Below are 16,940 nucleotides of genomic sequence, written 5' to 3' on the forward strand. Positions count from 1 at the left end.
CCTGGCAACCAGTTTGTATTGTATTGTATTGTGTCCCCCGTTGAACTTTTTAACCTTTTGCCACATTTCGGGCCTGAAACATAAAGATATGAAATAAGATTTTATTTTGTTCTCAACACCAAGTGGCACACAATTGTGAAGTGTCACCCCCACACACACACACACTAAAAAATGTGATATTATTCGGCCCCTTGACTGTGAGTGCACCCAACTCACTCCAGAGGTTCCCTGACAATTTCAGATTAATCCATCGTTGACCTAAATGATGATGATAAATTGAGTCCGTCTGTGTGCAATCTCATCTGAATATTAACGCAGCTGCTCGGTGATGGTCTCAGAGGTCTGTTAGAATATTGGGGAGCACACAACATCATGAAAAACACCCCAGACAGGACTGGGATAAAGTTGTGGAGAGGTATTAAAGCAGGATTAGAATATGAAAAGATTCACACATCTCGTGGGGCACTGAGCCTGTGACAAAGGTTTACCTTCCTACAAGACAATGATCCTAAACATAAAGTAAAATCGACAACGGAACGATTCAAAACGAAACATATCCAGGTGTTAGAATGGCAAAGTCAAAGTCCAGACATGAATCTAAAGGGGTGTTCACACGGCAAGATTTGCTCCGGTGCTACTGGAACATTCATTCATTCATCTTCCGAACCGCTTGATCCTCACTAGGGTCGCGGGGGGTGCTTGAGCCTATCCCAGCTGTCTCCGGGCAGTAGGTGGGGGACACCCTGAATCGGTTGCCAGCCAATCGCAGGGCACACAGAGACGAACAACCAACCACGCTCACGCTCACACCTAGGGACAATTTAGAGTGCTCAATCAGCCTGCCATGCATGTTTTTGGAATGTGGGAGGAAACCGGAGTACCCGGAGAAAACCCACACAGACCCGGGGAGAACATGCAAACTCCACACAGGGAGGCCGTAGCTGGAATCGAACCCGGCACCTCCGCACTGTGAAGCCGACGTGCTAACCACTGGACTACCGGGCCGCCCGCTACTGGAACAAATAATAATAAAAAATAATAAATAAATTCATTCATGAATTCATTCATCTTCCTAACCGCTTGATCCTCACTAGGGTCACGGGGGGTGCTGGAGCCTATCCCAGCTGTCTCCGGGCAGTAGGCGGGGGACACCCCGAATCGGTTGCCAGCCAATCGCAGGGCACACAGAGACGAACAACCATCCACGCTCACACTCACACCTAGGGACAATTTAGAGTGTTCAATCAGCTTGCCATGCATATCTTTGGAATGTGGGAGGAAACCGGAGCACCCGGAGAAAACCCACACAGGCCCGGGGAGAACATGCAAACTCCACACAGGGAGGCTGGAGCTGGAATCAAACCCGGCACCTCCGCACTGTGAAGCCGACGTGCTAACCAGTGGACTACCGGGCCTCCCGCTACTGGAACAAATAATAATAAAAAATAATAAATAAATTATAAAAACAAATCAAATATTGGATGAGTCCACTTCACATTTGCATGCCACTTAGGTTGCCTCCAGAAGTTGCACATTCTCTTGGATGACGTTCAACTTCATGACCCATACCTACACGACCATCTTGAGATTCCATTCCTAAGTGATCAAGTCATTGAAGGGCTCAAATCATATCTTAAAATTCCTTGATAAATGGATGTAACGTAAAAAACTATTTGTGATAGGAAAACATGTGGATAAAAGAATGTGGATAAAAAGAAATGTATCTTGACTAACTTTTTTGGGATATTTAATATGGCTTATGACAAAAATCTAAATACCAACTTTTTAATCAGACATGAATCCAGTAAATATGTTGCTGGTGTTTGTGCTTCTGCAGGCTTCCGAATGGCTTCCAAAACCTCCGTTGTTATGGACCGATCGTTAATGTAATATAGTCGTAGAAAGTTTCATGCATAAAGTTTTTTTTTTTTACCTGGTTCGGGAATTTCTGTTTGACCGAGATCTGCAAGTGGTAGATAAGATTTCTCCCTCTATCTCTCTCCCTCTCACTACCTGCTCTGCAACTTAAAGTAACTGAGCCACCTGGCGTTGAAATGGCTGTCATTACAAGTCCAAATGAAATGAATGCAATCATTCACATCGAACCATAATTATGTACCAACCTTCGGCGGGCCGGATTAAAAAGACCAAGGGGCCGGATCCGGCCTCTGGGCCGTAGTTTGCACACCCCTGCTCTAACACTTTTTCACAAAACCGCAATTCCCATAGTCTTCTGGTCAAGACACTGATAGAGAATCTTTCATTTGATGTCTCCACTTTGGAACAATCAGAAGGCCCTCAGCCAAGGCACATAATTATAATGAGTACACGATGCAGCATTAAAGAATGCAGCCTATACGTAGCCCACTCCAGTTCTAATGGGTGTAATGGAATTTCATCTGAAAGGGTGTTCATTGACACTTATTTTTTCAGTTCACTAACAAAGGTGAAAGGCTATGCCTTGTGCTCAAATGAGTCCCCCATTTATTTTCCCAAATTGATCCACAATTTGTGGTTTTTCAGGTGCCAGAGAGACGGACTATCCAGCAGGTGAGGAACTCACCTTGAGTTCAGAGACTGCGCCCGTCGAAAAGGCCTGTTTGTCCAACAGCAGTAGCAGCACAGCCAGCAATGATGCCGTGCTTGGAGGCATCACTGTCGTAGGCTGCACAGCTGAGGGAGCAACGGCTGTCCCTCAGACAGCAGACGGTGCAGGCAAAGAAAACGGAGAGATGGGTAAGTGAGTTAATCTTTTTCATCACCAACTCCGCTTTACTAACGGTTGTGACTTTTGTAGAAACCACTGAGGAGAGTGAAGGGTCTGCCCGTCAGAGAGGAGTATACAGTAAATATGCCTTCACTGATCCTTTGGGGCTGCAGGAGACAGCAGAGGCTTCCACCAAGTCCTTGCAAAGGTAATCTGGTGAATAACCCAAAAGGTGTCTCAATAAACGTCAAAGTGATGTACAAGTCTTCATGTCACTGTCTTCCGATGGTTGAGTTCAACGTTTAGATAATATGAATGCAATGCAACTATGCTATCAGTGTGATTAACCCGTTCATGCCACCTTGTAATCTGATAACATGGTAAACTGTCCACTACAGTGAAACTCCTCTACAACGAAATCATGTTTGCAGCAAGAAATTTTTCACAACACGGGTTTTTTCACTGTAGCAAATTTAATCTCGGATGTAAACACACACACACAAACACACTTATTTGTACACGCACACACAAATGTATGTTTACTCTTTATTTTTATTCCAATAGTGCATAAGTATGAGCATACACTTATTTGACACTTCATATAGTCAGTGTAGAAAGAAAAAAAGGGAAAGAAATTGCGAAATTTACGATCAGCATTCACTTTCACTTACATCAATTTTTTGGATAATGTCTTTTATTTGGTTTCCTCAGTCTTTCATTTTGATCACTTTTACCCTCTCTTCCAGCGTCAGAGCTCTTCTTGTTTTAGCTGCTTGATATCCAAAGGTCCATTTTGTAGCAATTTTAGCAATGCAACGTTCTTGCTGCATCTGAAACTAACTCAACTCAACTGTATTTATAGAGCACGTTCAAACAGCCATCGCTGCATACAAAGTGCTGTACATGGAACAACTAACATAGACAACAGGGGTGTTCACACGGCAAGATTTGCTCCAGTGCTACTCAGAGGCTGCCCCAGTAGAGCGTTCACACGTGCAAATTAGCTCCGGCGTAGCCCCGGAAAACGGCTTACTCTGGAGCAAATTTGATCCACCTCAGGAGGAGGTTTAACAATTTGCTCCAGAGCAAATGCTCATTTGCGAAGCAGCACCTTTGTAAATTTGCATGTGTGAACGCAACTGGGTTAAATTTGCTCCAGAGCAAATGCTCGTTAAGAGTTGATTACGTACGGTGAGAATGCGTTGCTTTAGTGCTCTGTCGGACTTCCGTCATGTTTTTGTTTAATAACGACACAAGACTTGGCTGGTAACAGTCGCAAGCACCTCTTGGGTTATACCATCTCAACTAGAATGGTGGGGGGATAGTCCCCAAACGTCATCTTTCCTTTTATAGTAAACTGGACTGTTTCGGAGTTGTTTGTGTAGTTTGTTCCTTTGGTGTGTGTTCACAACCCCCCGCCCCCATTTAATTTATTTTGTGATTTCCTCTCTTGATTTTCTGTTTGGTGCATTATATGTTTGCTTTTCTGAGTGTCATTGAAGTCATCGTTGATTTACAATTTCGGGGGCGATCACTCTCGAGCAGAAGGCACGGAGACCGAGAAGGATGTGCCTGTACAGTAGTCGCTGGAGTTGTGTAAAAGTTTTAAAAAGAACCAACACGACAGCTCATTTGTTTTCTGTCGTTTTGCTCCGCTGCAGAAACTGCCGTGTCAAAGATTCACAAAATTTGCTCCGGTGTAAAATATATCGCAATGAAATACATCAGTGCAGCGCCGGAGCAAATGTGTGCTGTGAGAAAACCCCTTACAGTAAAGCAACAAATCGGTAACAAAGAAGGGAGAAAGCACCGAACAGCAAAACCAAGGACAAATCTGAGTCAAATGCCAAAGAATACAAGTGAGTTTTGAGGCGGGTTTGAAAGATGGGCAGCGAGGAGGCTTGCCGAATGTTCAGTGGGAGGTCATTCCAGAGAGAGTGACCAACAACAGAAAAGGCTCGATCCTCTCTGAGCCTCAGCCTAGTTCTCGGTACCTCCAATAAGGTCTGGTCCTGAGGCGCCGGGCAGGTGTGTAGGGGCGGATGAGCTCGGAGAGGTCATTTAGAGTTTTGAAAACAATAGCAATAACAAATATTTCCTGAACTACTGTGCATGTGTAAACCAGTGTGGTGGTTGCTGTGGCTGTTTCCGAATGAAGCAGTAGAGGTCGCTGTTGGATTAGACTTCATTGTAGTGAATCTCATCGTGAGCTAAGAGCAGAGAAAAAGATTTTGTATAACGCAACAGTGTTTTTTTTTTTTGTATGGGGGCAGGAAAGTGGGAAAGATGTTAATGCAGGAACATTTTTTCACAATAGGGGGTATTTTCGCCCTTGTAGATTTCATTGTAGAGGAGTTTCACTGTCCCCTGTCCCTGAAAGGGTGAAGAACAACACCGGTCATCAGCCCCAAGCCACTTGCATTGCACCGTGCCTAATCTGCGCTGCAAAATGATCAATCAACCACAAAATGTGACGGAAGCGGATTAGTCTGCCTGGATCTGTTGTCCTGGTTTTGCACAGAATTTAGCGCATGTCCTTCAGCATTCCAGTCAGTCCCACCGTTTCTATTGTGAGGCACTCTGGTCGGACTATTCGTCCAAGCTGCCTTGCATGTGCAGACTGAGTGAAGTCCACATATTTAAAGGGATTTTTCATATATGTAAACTATTTGCAGCAGTAAAAAGTTATACGTTGTCGATTATTAATAGAATAACCTTATTATTTTTAATGTACCGTATTTTCCGCACTATAGGGTGCACCAAAAAGTCTTCAATTTTCTTAAAAGCTCACCGAGCGCCTTAAAATATAGTGCGTCTTGTGTATGGTCATTACGGTAATACGTCGACTCCAAGAGGGCTCCTTCCTGGAGACATGCTTCCAATGTTGTAACTTGCTGTTGGTTCAGTAAACTGTGTCGCTGCTTTATTAAATACGTTTTTGTTGCGGCTCCAAAAAAGGAAAGCTGTGGTGGTGTTTTTTTTTTTAAAACAGTCTCAACAAATGCAGGTAAGTCTTTGTCCATCTACGTGCCTTCTGTTCTTTAGTTCGACTCGAGGTGCGTTCAAGACCGCCTCCGAAAAACGTAAACTAACAATTACTTCAATGAAACTAGGAAAATTGAAAATAATACATCTACACTGAAAAGCAAGAGAGGATATCACAAAATAAATTATATAGCCCCGACTACAGAATTTATGTTGTGATTTCATCAATTGTGAATACACAACAAAGGAATAAATAACTACTGACATCAGGTCGTTCTGTAGTTAGAGCAATAATCAAGGAAATGGCAGTGCGTTTTTCGAAGGCGGTCATGAACGCCTTTCGAGTTGAACTGAAGAGAAGGCACGGAGACGGACAAAGACTCACCTGTATTTGTTGAAGAAAGGAGAGCTGTGTTTTTTTTTAAACAGACTTTATTAATGGTTATCACAGTCTGAACAAATACAGGTACTTTACGTCTATGTCCATCTGCGTGTCTTCTCTACTTCTGTTCCACTCAAGAGGCGTTCATGGCCGCCTCCGAAAAACATAAATTAATGATTAGTTGAATGAAACTACGAATAAAATCAAGCGAGGACATCGCAAAATAACTTCTTTAGGGGGATATAGAATTTACTTTATGATTTCCTCGCTTGATTTTCTGTTTTGATGCATTATTTTCAATTTTTGTAGTTTTCATTTAAGTACAGTAATAGTTAATTTAATTTTGTCAGATGCGGTCATGAACGCCTCTTGAGGTCATGAACGCCTCTTGAGTTGAATGGAATGAGCGTAGCGCCATCTAGTGGAGGCATTGTAGATTGCGCCTTATAATGTGATGCCTCCAATTATGAAAAAAAAATAGTAAAATAGCCATTCATTGAAGATGCACCTCATAATCCAGCACGCCTTTTTGTGCGGAAAATACGGTACTTTTAATAACTTTAGAAACAAGTTTAAAAAAAATATGGCTGGCAGCCAAGCACGTCATGTGATAACCAGCACATGTAAAAGTTGGACTGCAGCGACATATAGACACAGAGCTTCACTGAGTGGAATACATCCAAAGTTTTAATCCTGAAAAACATGAAGCCATATGATTTCCAGTTAATGCTAAAAAAAAAAAGTCTACTGATTGAGATTACACTTTTGATGTGAAAGATGTAAAATACATATTGGAAAACGTGTAGACCAAGAGATATGCAGACATGTTTGCCATTTCGTTCGCTCACTACACAAGCATGGACAATGCCGTAATTACTGTTCTCCGACCTTGCGTGCATGAAGATCACAGGACAGAGCTGGCCCTCTTGACCAGTCTATCCAGTCTCTCTCTTTCCCGGGCTGAGATGCTGAATGCTTGATTTCTCTGCTTAGTCGAGAGTGTGACCTGGGAAAAGCTGGCATGAGTTCAAACTCCACTGCTGAGGAGCAGGATCTGATGAGAGAAGAGGCTCAGAAGATGAGCAGCGTCCTGCCCACGATGTGGCTTGGGGCACAGAACGGATGGTGAGAATCAATTGACGTTCATTTTATGGTTTGTTTTGTGAGCAGAAAATTCAATCTGTGTGTTTGTTGTATTTCTCCAGTGTGTATGTCCACTCCTCTGTGTCACAATGGACAAAGTGTCTCCATTCTGTCAAGCTGAAAGACTCTGTACTAGGCATTGTGTAAGTTCATTTAGATTTGCTAACTGAAAAGCTCTGCCAACCTAGCATTTGATGTGGTTTTTTTGTTTTGTTTTGTTTTTCTCGGTCACAGACATGTGAAAGGGCGTGTCCTGGTTGGGCTGTCTGATGGCACGTTAGCCATCTTCCACCGTGGAGCTGGTGAGCAGACGTAAAATTCCATCGCTAAAATCACCGTTAACTTGTTTTCTCCTATTTAACTTGTTTTTGTTGTTGTTTTTTTTTTTATGTTCCAGATGGGCAGTGGGATCTGACCAACTACCACCTGCTCGACTTGGGGAAAACTCACTACTCCATCCGCTGCATGACTGTGGTGCACGACAAGGTGTGGTGTGGTTTCAGAAATAAGATATATGTGGTGCAGCCCAACGCTATGAAGATTGAGGTAAAGTAACATTCATGTTCCATTTCTGGTTATTGAATGTTTTCAAACTGTGGGAGTGAAAATAATTTATTTCATCATGTTTTCACATTGCCTGCATTGGCTGTTTGGTTTTAACAGAATTTTTAATGTCTGGTTGATGAATTTTGACAGAAAAGAATGAACTTTCTCTCACCTATAATACATTAATTCATGTTGCTAATTATTTTAAGAGAACACACACATTACTGTATTTATTTGTAGTCACCCCGGAGCAGAAGCTGTCAGTGAAAAAATATATTATGGAAAAGAAAATTCCATTCTGTAATTTTGTTGGCGGCAGCGAATAAGTTTTGTTTGGATTTGAAACTTCTGTTTCTCATGACAAAAAAAAATTGGAATCATCATAAATCATTGCAGCCACTCCATTTCAAAATTTGGCACCAATGCAGCAAAAGTATTTGCCAACTGCCAAAAGGAAGTAGAAGGCGAAGAAATAGAAGACGAGGACGAAGTAATCGAAAATGAGGATGAAGCAATAAAAAATTGTGAAATAGAAGAAGGTGAAGAAATAGAGGACGAAGAAATAGAAGCATACACAGAAATATAAGATGATAAAATATAAGACAAAGCAGTAGTCTTTCGCAAAAAAATGCATGATGCATATCAGTTTTCTCATGTCAACAAAGAAGGGAAAGTCTCCCCATCCAGCACGTGAGTTTAACTTGTGCGATCCGACACGGCGCAGGAATCCAGTTAAGATGAGTCATTTTAAACTAAAAAGGAAGACTTTGCTGTAATTACAGGAGGTAGTTTCAAATACAAACGGAACTTGTTCGCTGCTGTGATTCGGGAACGGGGATTTTGAGTATGAGTCCGAGCTCTAATTTTAATATGTGCAAGTCACACCTGAGTATCAGTGGTAGGATCAGCCACACTATGAAAAAAAGTGTGACTTAGAGTCAGACAAATGCGAAATGTAGTATAATTTTATTCTGCTCACGATTATGTATGTAAATTTGACCCTGCAGAAGTCGTTTGATGCACACCCCCGTAAGGAGAGCCAGGTGCGTCAGTTGGCATGGGATGGTGACGGGATCTGGGTATCTATCAGGCTGGACTCCACCCTCAGGCTCTTCCACGCCCACACTTTCCAGCACCTACAGGATGTGGACATTGAGCCTTATGTCAGCAAGATGTTGGGTTGGTTCATTGTCTTCAATGTATTCTGGAGCCACCGTTGCACACAGGTTTCTGGGAAGGTCAGGGATGCGATGTTTTACAATGATTTGCACACTTTTTCAGGTACGGGGAAACTGGGCTTCTCATTTGTGCGAATCACGGCTCTCATGGTGTCTTGTAACCGTCTGTGGATTGGTACTGGAAACGGAGTCATCATTTCGATCCCTCTCGTAGAGAGTGAGTATTGAATTGAATCTGTAATCAATTAGTGTCTTTGTGGATACCTTGACATTATCATCTGTAAACCAACTCAGATTTTTTTAGACCGATAAATGGATAGATGACATATGGGATGAGTTAGGTAAGGCTATGAAAAACGACTTCTGGACGACTTTGAAGAAATTCAGGGTTCCCAATTTTTGCTTGAAATAATTTGCATAACTTTTCCGGGAATTCTGCAGGACTGTTTCATCTGTCACAGAATGAGTCAAGTTGTCACAACATACACATATAAATTCCAGCCCCAAAATTTGGACAAATGTTATTTTCTACAATTGTACATTTAAACAGATTGTTTCATTGTTATACATTAAAATACATCTTTATTTATATAACGCTTTCACAACCGCTGCAGCAGTCACAAAACACTTTAGAGAACAGGTCATTTTAAAATGACAAAATAATCATAACAGATAATAAATACACGTGAATACACATAACATAAGACATGGACAGTCATGCATTCAGAACCACTATTCCTGCGTATACTTCGTTTGAAGCAGTTCTGGATGAAAGAGGAGAGAATCCGTGTCCTTTCACCAGTCGATCAGAGATGTCATGCAGAAAATGTACACATGTCTGCTACAAGCAAAGTTAAGTTTGAAAGTAAACGAGAAGCTGCAGCGTCCATTGACGAAAAAAGAGATTGGTTCGCTTCACTTCTCCCATCCCATGTAAAATCCGCTTCAAATCCAAGCGGCAACTCTCAGTTCCAAATATGCAGCTACGCTCCGTGCCGACGCTCCACGCCGACACTCCTCTCTCCTCAACCTCGGCTCCACCAGCCATCCATTCAGCCGCACCAACGCAGACTGGCCAACAGCACCGATATCTCCACTGAACAAAACGGGGCCTTGAAAAATGCTGGCTTTTGCAGGTGCAAAAAACACAAGCGGCCCGGGGCTATCCAGCGGCGACAGTCAAATAGCATTGATGTTCCCCCTGTCTACCCACAAGGCAGAGAGAAACAGTGGAAGGGAAAACAATTTTCCAGGACAACTCGAGTGTTTGCAGGACGTTTTTTTTCCTCGCGTTCCATGACTGTAAAATTGGTCAATCACTTTCCAGGTTTTGTAGAACGTGTGGAACCCTGAATAATGGGTCCACCAGGGAAGCACTGCACCATTAACACTGTTGACTTTAAATTGTGACTTGCTGTGGGAGAATACTTTGAAGACTTCCTCAATTCCACCGACATGCCTTCCTTTGAGGAAACACAGTCTGGGGACTCTGTGGTGGGCTCACCTATCTTTGGGGTTGAAGTCACGAGGTGGTTAAAAAAACTCCTCTGTGGGCAAAGCCTCGTGGGTGGAAGAGAGCAAGAGGAAGAGAGGTTGCAGAGCTCTCCTGGTTGACATGTCTTGCCATAATTTTGACGCCGGAGACAGTGCCTCTGGATTAGCAAACCGGGATAGTGGTAACCTTGTGTTAATTTTTGCAGCTAAGCCTACGAAGGGAACAGGTAGCCACCCAGGGAGTGAGATTCGCGTCTACGGTGATGAGAGCAGTGACAAAGTAGCTGCAGCGACATTTGTTCCATACTGCTCCATGGCCCACGCGCAGCTCTGTTTCCATGGACACCGCGATGCCGTAAAGTTCTTCACCGCCGTCCCAGGTAAACCAAATGGAGTTATCAACTTGGTGCCCTTGAGCCACATGAGTAGACTGTGGCTCTGTTTTAATAATAACTTACCACTATCTGTTTTTTTTTAGGGGGGTGTTAGTGTTTTATTTTTTTTAATTAGACTTACATTGTGGTAAATTTAGAAATGAATTTTTTTTTAAAAAGGGCTACAAGTTTGATATGAATGTTAAAATTAATTGGCTCAAATTATTTTGTGGGGAAGTCATCTGGTAATTTCATTGTCGTGTGTGGATGAAATCAGATCCATTTTTCGATCTGTTTTATCCTCACGATGGTCGCGGAGGGAGGAGGGTGCTGGAGTTAGCTGTTTTCGGGCAGTAGGCGGGGTACACCCTGAACCAGTCGCCAGCCAATCGCAGGGCACACAGAGACAAACAACCATCCTCAATTTAGAATGCTCAGTCAGCCTGCCACGCATGTTTTTGGATTGTGGGAGGAAACCACAGTACCTAGAGAAAATCCACGCAGGCCCGGGGAGAACATGCAAACTCCACACAGGAAGGCCAGAGCCCACGACCTCTGCACTGTGAGGTCGACGCGCTAACCACTGGACCCACCTAGAAAATTATTTTTGGACATGTGTGTCAAACTTGTGTCCCTTTGCATTAATCATCATCCAAAAATTGTAGCTGTTTAAAAAAACCCTGCCATACATAGCCTTTATACAAATCATCTTCAATTCAGTCTTCCAAATGATTTTAATTTGCACGTTAATCAATAAAATAACATCGACAGGAAACGGATTTGATATCAGGCTAGATGTAATCATTTGATAGACTTCTCCCTGAGTCTTTGTTGTGCACTTAGGGGACGTTAGAAGATTAAATATAAATCTGATTTAAGTTGATGAAATGCTGTAATGTAACGGGATATTGATTATGAGAGTGTAGTGATAATATACAAGCAAAAAGGTATTGTCCTGTGGAAAGCAGATGCTGCACTGGTGGATCATGAGAAATGGAGTTCCAACAATTGACACAATTGAAGTGTGTTGATGTTTCACAGGTCATGCCCTTCCATCCACATCCAGCTGTGGAGATGACAAGACGTCAGATGCCCCATCACAGGATAGAAACAAGTCTATGTTGGTGATGAGTGGGGGGGAAGGCTACATAGATTTCAGGATGGGTGAGTTTTACTGTTCAAGACCATGTGTTGCCTTGCAAAATTAAACATGGGGAATCTGGTTAATATTGAGTACGGAGTATATGAATGAAGCAGAAAATTCCACCCATGCAAAATGGTAGCGCCCTGCGATATATAAACACAGATGGATTTTTCTGCTGATTTCGTATTCCATTGCGCAATATTAATCAGAATACTGTGGTTCGACCAGTGGGGGCACATACAAAATTGCAAAAGGCAATTTCTGGTTTGACTTCGGCTTTAACCCTTTAAGGGACAGCGGTTACTATATGATGCATGAAAGGGTTAATATTATGGAAAATCATGTTATGGGGGTTTTTCCCCCTTTTTAGTGCTGGCCTAATCATCAAGTGTGATATAAATCTATTGTCTGCTTATTTCTGAAAATGCGTCTGTGAATAAGACTGTTAGGCAACAGAGTGGGTAATTTACAAAACCTGAACACACCATACACGTGTTTTGTGTTTCGAGGATCACTGTATGTCAAATCAGCTTTTCCCATTGAAATGAATGGACATACAATTCATCCATTCTCACCTTCTCCTAAAAACACAAAGCTTTTTGTGGTGCATTTTCTGAAAGAAACGTACCTTCATAACATTGTACTTTATAAAAACATACATTCATTTTTTAATTAAATAGAATAAAAAGAAACAGTTTTTGCCACATTGCATCAAATAAATGCTGCTCCTGGTGTGCCCGATTTGTCCACCTGGGGGCAGTATAAGACAGACACTACAGTACAGATAGACCTGGCCTGTTCATTGACATGTTATTGAAGAAATTCCACTTGTGGTCTTAAGTCCTTGTCTCTCTGCAGCAGTCAATTGGCTTGCAGCAGGGCATGTCCTTCGTAGAACCCAATGGGAGGTTATGATAACATCTCAGTGCTTCTCGGAGTGTGGTGCTAATATTCGTTATTTGCCAAAATGCCGCTGTTGTAAAATGTGAGTTGAGTTCACAGGAACGTTTGTATCTCAATTTTGAGCTTGCAAGGTAAAGCAAGTCATAAGTTAGGTCAGTCACCTGTGTCTTAAGCCACCACCGTATGTTAGTAAGACTTCTGGGAACTTAAAAAAAATAAAAATAAATAAAATGAAAGCTTGCAGTGGTTCTAGAAGACCACGTGACATCTTTTTGTGTCTCCAGGGGACGAGGAAGCGGAAGCGGCGGAAGTGGAGGATGCCCCAATGAAACTTCAGTCCCCGCTAACAATAGCTGAGCGCAGCCACCTCATCGTATGGCAGGTCGTGGACAATGACAAATGAAGCGCTGACCTCAGCACCCTCAGACCTGCCTCAAGCACTTTGTTTTTCAAAGCCAAACAACGAGAAGTTATGTTGGTGCGTCTTCACTTATTTGGCCTAACGTTTTCCTAGTGAATATGAAAACCTTATTTATTTATTCAGCACATCTGTTCTTCACATCAGTCATAAAAACCCAAACATAAACCAGCCATTTTTATGAGAAATGTCTGGTTGAAGGCAAGTCAGACTAACTGTGTTTCTTTGAAATAGTGTGTAGGCAATAATGTAAAGCAGGAAACAAACCTTTATGGACAGAATTTCTAGGCACAGCCGAAGCGTTGAGGGGGTCCGTTTTGGGGGCCTCAGTATTGCATCCCTGCTTTTTGCAGATGATGTGGTGCTGTTGGCTCCTTCAAACGGGGCTCTCCAACTCACACTGGAGCGTTTCGCAGCCGAGTGTGAAGCTGTTGGGATGAGAATCAGCACCTCCAAATCTGAAACCATGGTCCTCAGTCGGAAAAGGGTGGAGTGCCCCCTCCGGGTCGGGGAAGAGATCTTACCCCAAGTGGAGGAGTTCAAGTATCTTGGTCTTGTTCGCGAGTGAGGGTTGGAGGGAGCGGGAGATCGACAGGCGGATCGGTGCAGCGTCTGCTGTGATGCGGACGTTGTATCGGTCTGTCGTGGTGAAGAAGGAGCTGAGCCAAAGGGCGAAGCTCTCAATTTACCGGTCGATCTACGTCCCAACCCTCACCTATGGTCACGAGCTATGGGTCGTTACCGAAAGAACGAGATCCCGGATACAAGCGGCCGAAATGAGTTTTCTCCGGAGGGTGTCCGGGCTCTCCCTTAGAGATGAGGTGAGGAGCTCAGTCATCCGGGAGGGGCTCAGAGTCGAGCCGCTTCTCCTCCACATCGAGAGGAGCCAGATGAGGTGGCTTGGGCATCTGATTCGGATGCCACCTGAGCGCCTCCACGGTGAGGTGTTCCGGTCATGTCTCACCGGGAGGAGACCCCGAGGAAGACCCAGGACACGCTGGAGAGACTATGTCACCCAGCTTGCCTGGGAATGACTCGGGATCCCCCGGGGAGAGCTGGAAGATGTAGCTAGGGAGAGTGAAGTCTGGGCTTCCCTGCTATAGCAGTTGCCCCCGCGACCCGGCCCCGGATAAGCGGTAGATGATGGATGGATGGATGGATGGATGGATGGAAACAAACACAAACTCAACAGGGTTTCCCCCCCCCCCCCCCTTTTTTTTTTTTAAACCAAAAATATAGTCGAGTGTCTCTCCCCAGTCCACGACATGGATTATTATTGTCTCCAAATATGCAACAGATGGCACAGACAGCATCCAGTTTGGTGCCTTTTGGTTGACATTCGACTCCTCAAAGTGGAATGTGTTCGGACAAATGAACACGTTGGCTGTTTTGCATAAAACTGCTGTGTCGAGGATGAGTCCAACCAAATAAGCGGCAGAGGATGCAAGATTCGGTCGATCAAAAGAGAACATTGTGACGCGGTCATGCGTGTGTTTCCAAACACTTAAACTCCGACAGCTGGAAATGATCAAGAAGCATGCTGGCAAAGGAACGGGGAAATAGAAAAGATGATCAGCAATAAGGTTGGAGGTTTTTAGTTACAATTTTTGTTTTCCTTCATTTCACTCATTTGCAATACCCCCCCTGCCCTTCAAATGTAAACAGTCCTCCAGCCGCCTTAGGCCGTTCCCAGCATATATTTATTTTTGGCTTGAAAGAATGTTACGTTTGCTACCAAAGGATTCTTCATTAAAGCTCGGCACGCTCTGAATTAAACGAATCGTGTCTCATGAGAATGCGGCGCCTTTCGGTCACAAAAAATAAAATAAAAATCAGCCTCTGTTTTGCTAACGCGCATATATTTTGTAAGCAAACTCTTGGTGTAAATAAGATGTAATTTTCAGACTTCAATTTAGAAATTGTGGTGGAATATTTTCATAGAATGAGAAGAGCCAAAAAAAAAAACTATTGAGTGCGTCCACCCAAGCATTGACACGTGCAGCGATGTGAACAATTCTTGCACAAAATATTTGCTTTTATATGAAAGAACTTTTGAATGTCTTCTTTTATGATGGTGGCGGTGGTGGTCGAATGACAGCGAAACTGTTTCCTGCCCTCTGTCCTTTGACACTGCAATGGTTTGTTTGTTTGGTATTTAAGAAGATAAAATAAGGTCTGTCGACAGCGTTGCGCGTCTCAGTGCTTGTGTGTGTGTTCTCTTCGGTAGAAGATAGACATGTAATTGCAGTTTAGCCATTTCAGTATTTATTTTAATGATTGAGCCTTTGCAGTTCAGAGTGTATCTTTTTTTTTTACATTAAATATAAATTATCCAGTATGTATGAAAGATGATTGAGGACGGCTTGGGTGATTGCGGTTGTAAAAGTAGTCATACTTTACTGAGCTATGCAAAAATATCCGCAGGGAGAAGAGGGATGTGTGGTGTTTCCTCAGCAAGAGGTTTTCTAAAAATAGACAAAAAAAGGCAAAGGAAATTTCATCCATCCACATTCTGATACTGAGCACTTTGTCCAAACACTCTTCTCCCTCCTCGGATTTACATAAAGCGATTGTCAGAAACTTGCCAGGGACTGTTGCAGTCCCAGTTTGCAGTACACAAACACAAATATGTACTCCTACATCTCTCGCCTTATTTTTAACAATCAATTAAAAACTATTTTGTGGGCAGAATGAGTTTGCCTGTTTTTTTCCCCCATTTTAATGAGGTGGTTTCACAACTCAAGACTTAGAAACAAGTCCTGAAACATTCATGCTAGTTTATATTTTTGGCAATTGCATTTTGGCATCCCCCACACATTTCTGTATCAAGACTTCTGTCATTTTAATCAACCCTTTCGTATGATAAGCTGTCCACTGTCCACCCTTTAAACCAAGAGTGCCCTCTAGAGGAGTAAAATATTGTCACAAGTGCTTTGTGAAGCTTCATTTGTGCGTTCCCACTTTATTTGTGTTTGGTGCCATGTATTGGTTAGCCAGCACTGCTTACTAATTGATGATCTTTGTTTCACGTCACAATCATAGATTGGTCAATGATGACCAAACAAAATAAAGATTTGTGATTTAAATATTGAAGTGATAGGCCCGAATCAGGAGGACAAACCAGACACTGCACAATATAGTTGCTCAGGCTAATTTTTCGGACATTTCATAATCGGGCCTTCGCTGACTTTGATTTGGTCTGATTCTTTTGTGGACGTTGCTTTAGCTGATTTGACATTTCTTGGAGTCTACTTTTTTTTTTACTTGTAGCACTGCATGTAAATATACTTCTTTGTATGCTCGTTCCAATCACTCAAACTTGCTTTTTGAAATAATACAACTTTGACTTCTGCTAAGGCAATTCATCTGTTACAATGTTTTTTTTAAAGCATGAAAGTGCATTTCCCCGAGTAGAGCAATACACCACACTCCGAATTGCATTTGTTTGATTCCCAGAACTAATTTGTTTCTCAGCAGCAGAGACCCCAAGGCAGTATTTCATTTGTGTAAGCTTCGTTATAGTTATTTATTTATTCCCAGAGTTGGGATTTCAGCTTGACGTGCCATATTCACTGCAACTGGGCATGACCAATTGAATTTGGACATGATAAAATGTTCAGTTCCTTGTTATTTAATACAGCCAACTTGGACTCCCACTGGGAAATG

At 42.7% G+C, this 16,940-nt stretch overlaps 1 protein-coding gene and 1 long non-coding RNA gene across 4 annotated transcripts in view; one reads left to right on the top strand and one right to left on the bottom strand.

The window, feature by feature from the left end:
• LOC127604118 (C-Jun-amino-terminal kinase-interacting protein 4-like) overlaps nucleotides 1-13,298 on the top strand; it is a 50,114-nt gene extending 36,816 nt beyond the window's left edge. For all 3 annotated transcript variants that reach the window (XM_052071021.1, XM_052071020.1, XM_052071022.1), the window contains 11 exons: nucleotides 2,524-2,736; nucleotides 2,798-2,915; nucleotides 7,068-7,199; nucleotides 7,280-7,360; nucleotides 7,452-7,519; nucleotides 7,615-7,763; nucleotides 8,771-8,942; nucleotides 9,045-9,158; nucleotides 10,642-10,815; nucleotides 11,851-11,973; nucleotides 13,141-13,298. In XM_052071021.1, the coding sequence (XP_051926981.1) occupies nucleotides 2,524-2,736; nucleotides 2,798-2,915; nucleotides 7,068-7,199; nucleotides 7,280-7,360; nucleotides 7,452-7,519; nucleotides 7,615-7,763; nucleotides 8,771-8,942; nucleotides 9,045-9,158; nucleotides 10,642-10,815; nucleotides 11,851-11,973; nucleotides 13,141-13,259 (1,463 nt within the window). In that variant the 3' untranslated portion in view covers nucleotides 13,260-13,298. The remainder of the gene's footprint in view (nucleotides 1-2,523; nucleotides 2,737-2,797; nucleotides 2,916-7,067; nucleotides 7,200-7,279; nucleotides 7,361-7,451; nucleotides 7,520-7,614; nucleotides 7,764-8,770; nucleotides 8,943-9,044; nucleotides 9,159-10,641; nucleotides 10,816-11,850; nucleotides 11,974-13,140) is intronic.
• Nucleotides 13,299-13,374: 76 nt separating this feature from the next.
• On the bottom strand, nucleotides 13,375-14,632 carry LOC127604319 (uncharacterized). The gene is made up of 2 exons (XR_007963251.1): nucleotides 14,454-14,632; nucleotides 13,375-13,541 (listed from the first exon to the last, which is right to left on the bottom strand). It is a non-coding gene; the product is annotated as an uncharacterized LOC127604319 (long non-coding RNA).
• Nucleotides 14,633-16,940: the final 2,308 nt, after the last annotated feature.

Source organism: Hippocampus zosterae, chromosome 7, assembly GCF_025434085.1.
Source record: "Hippocampus zosterae strain Florida chromosome 7, ASM2543408v3, whole genome shotgun sequence".
Lineage (NCBI taxonomy): Eukaryota > Metazoa > Chordata > Actinopteri > Syngnathiformes > Syngnathidae > Hippocampus > Hippocampus zosterae.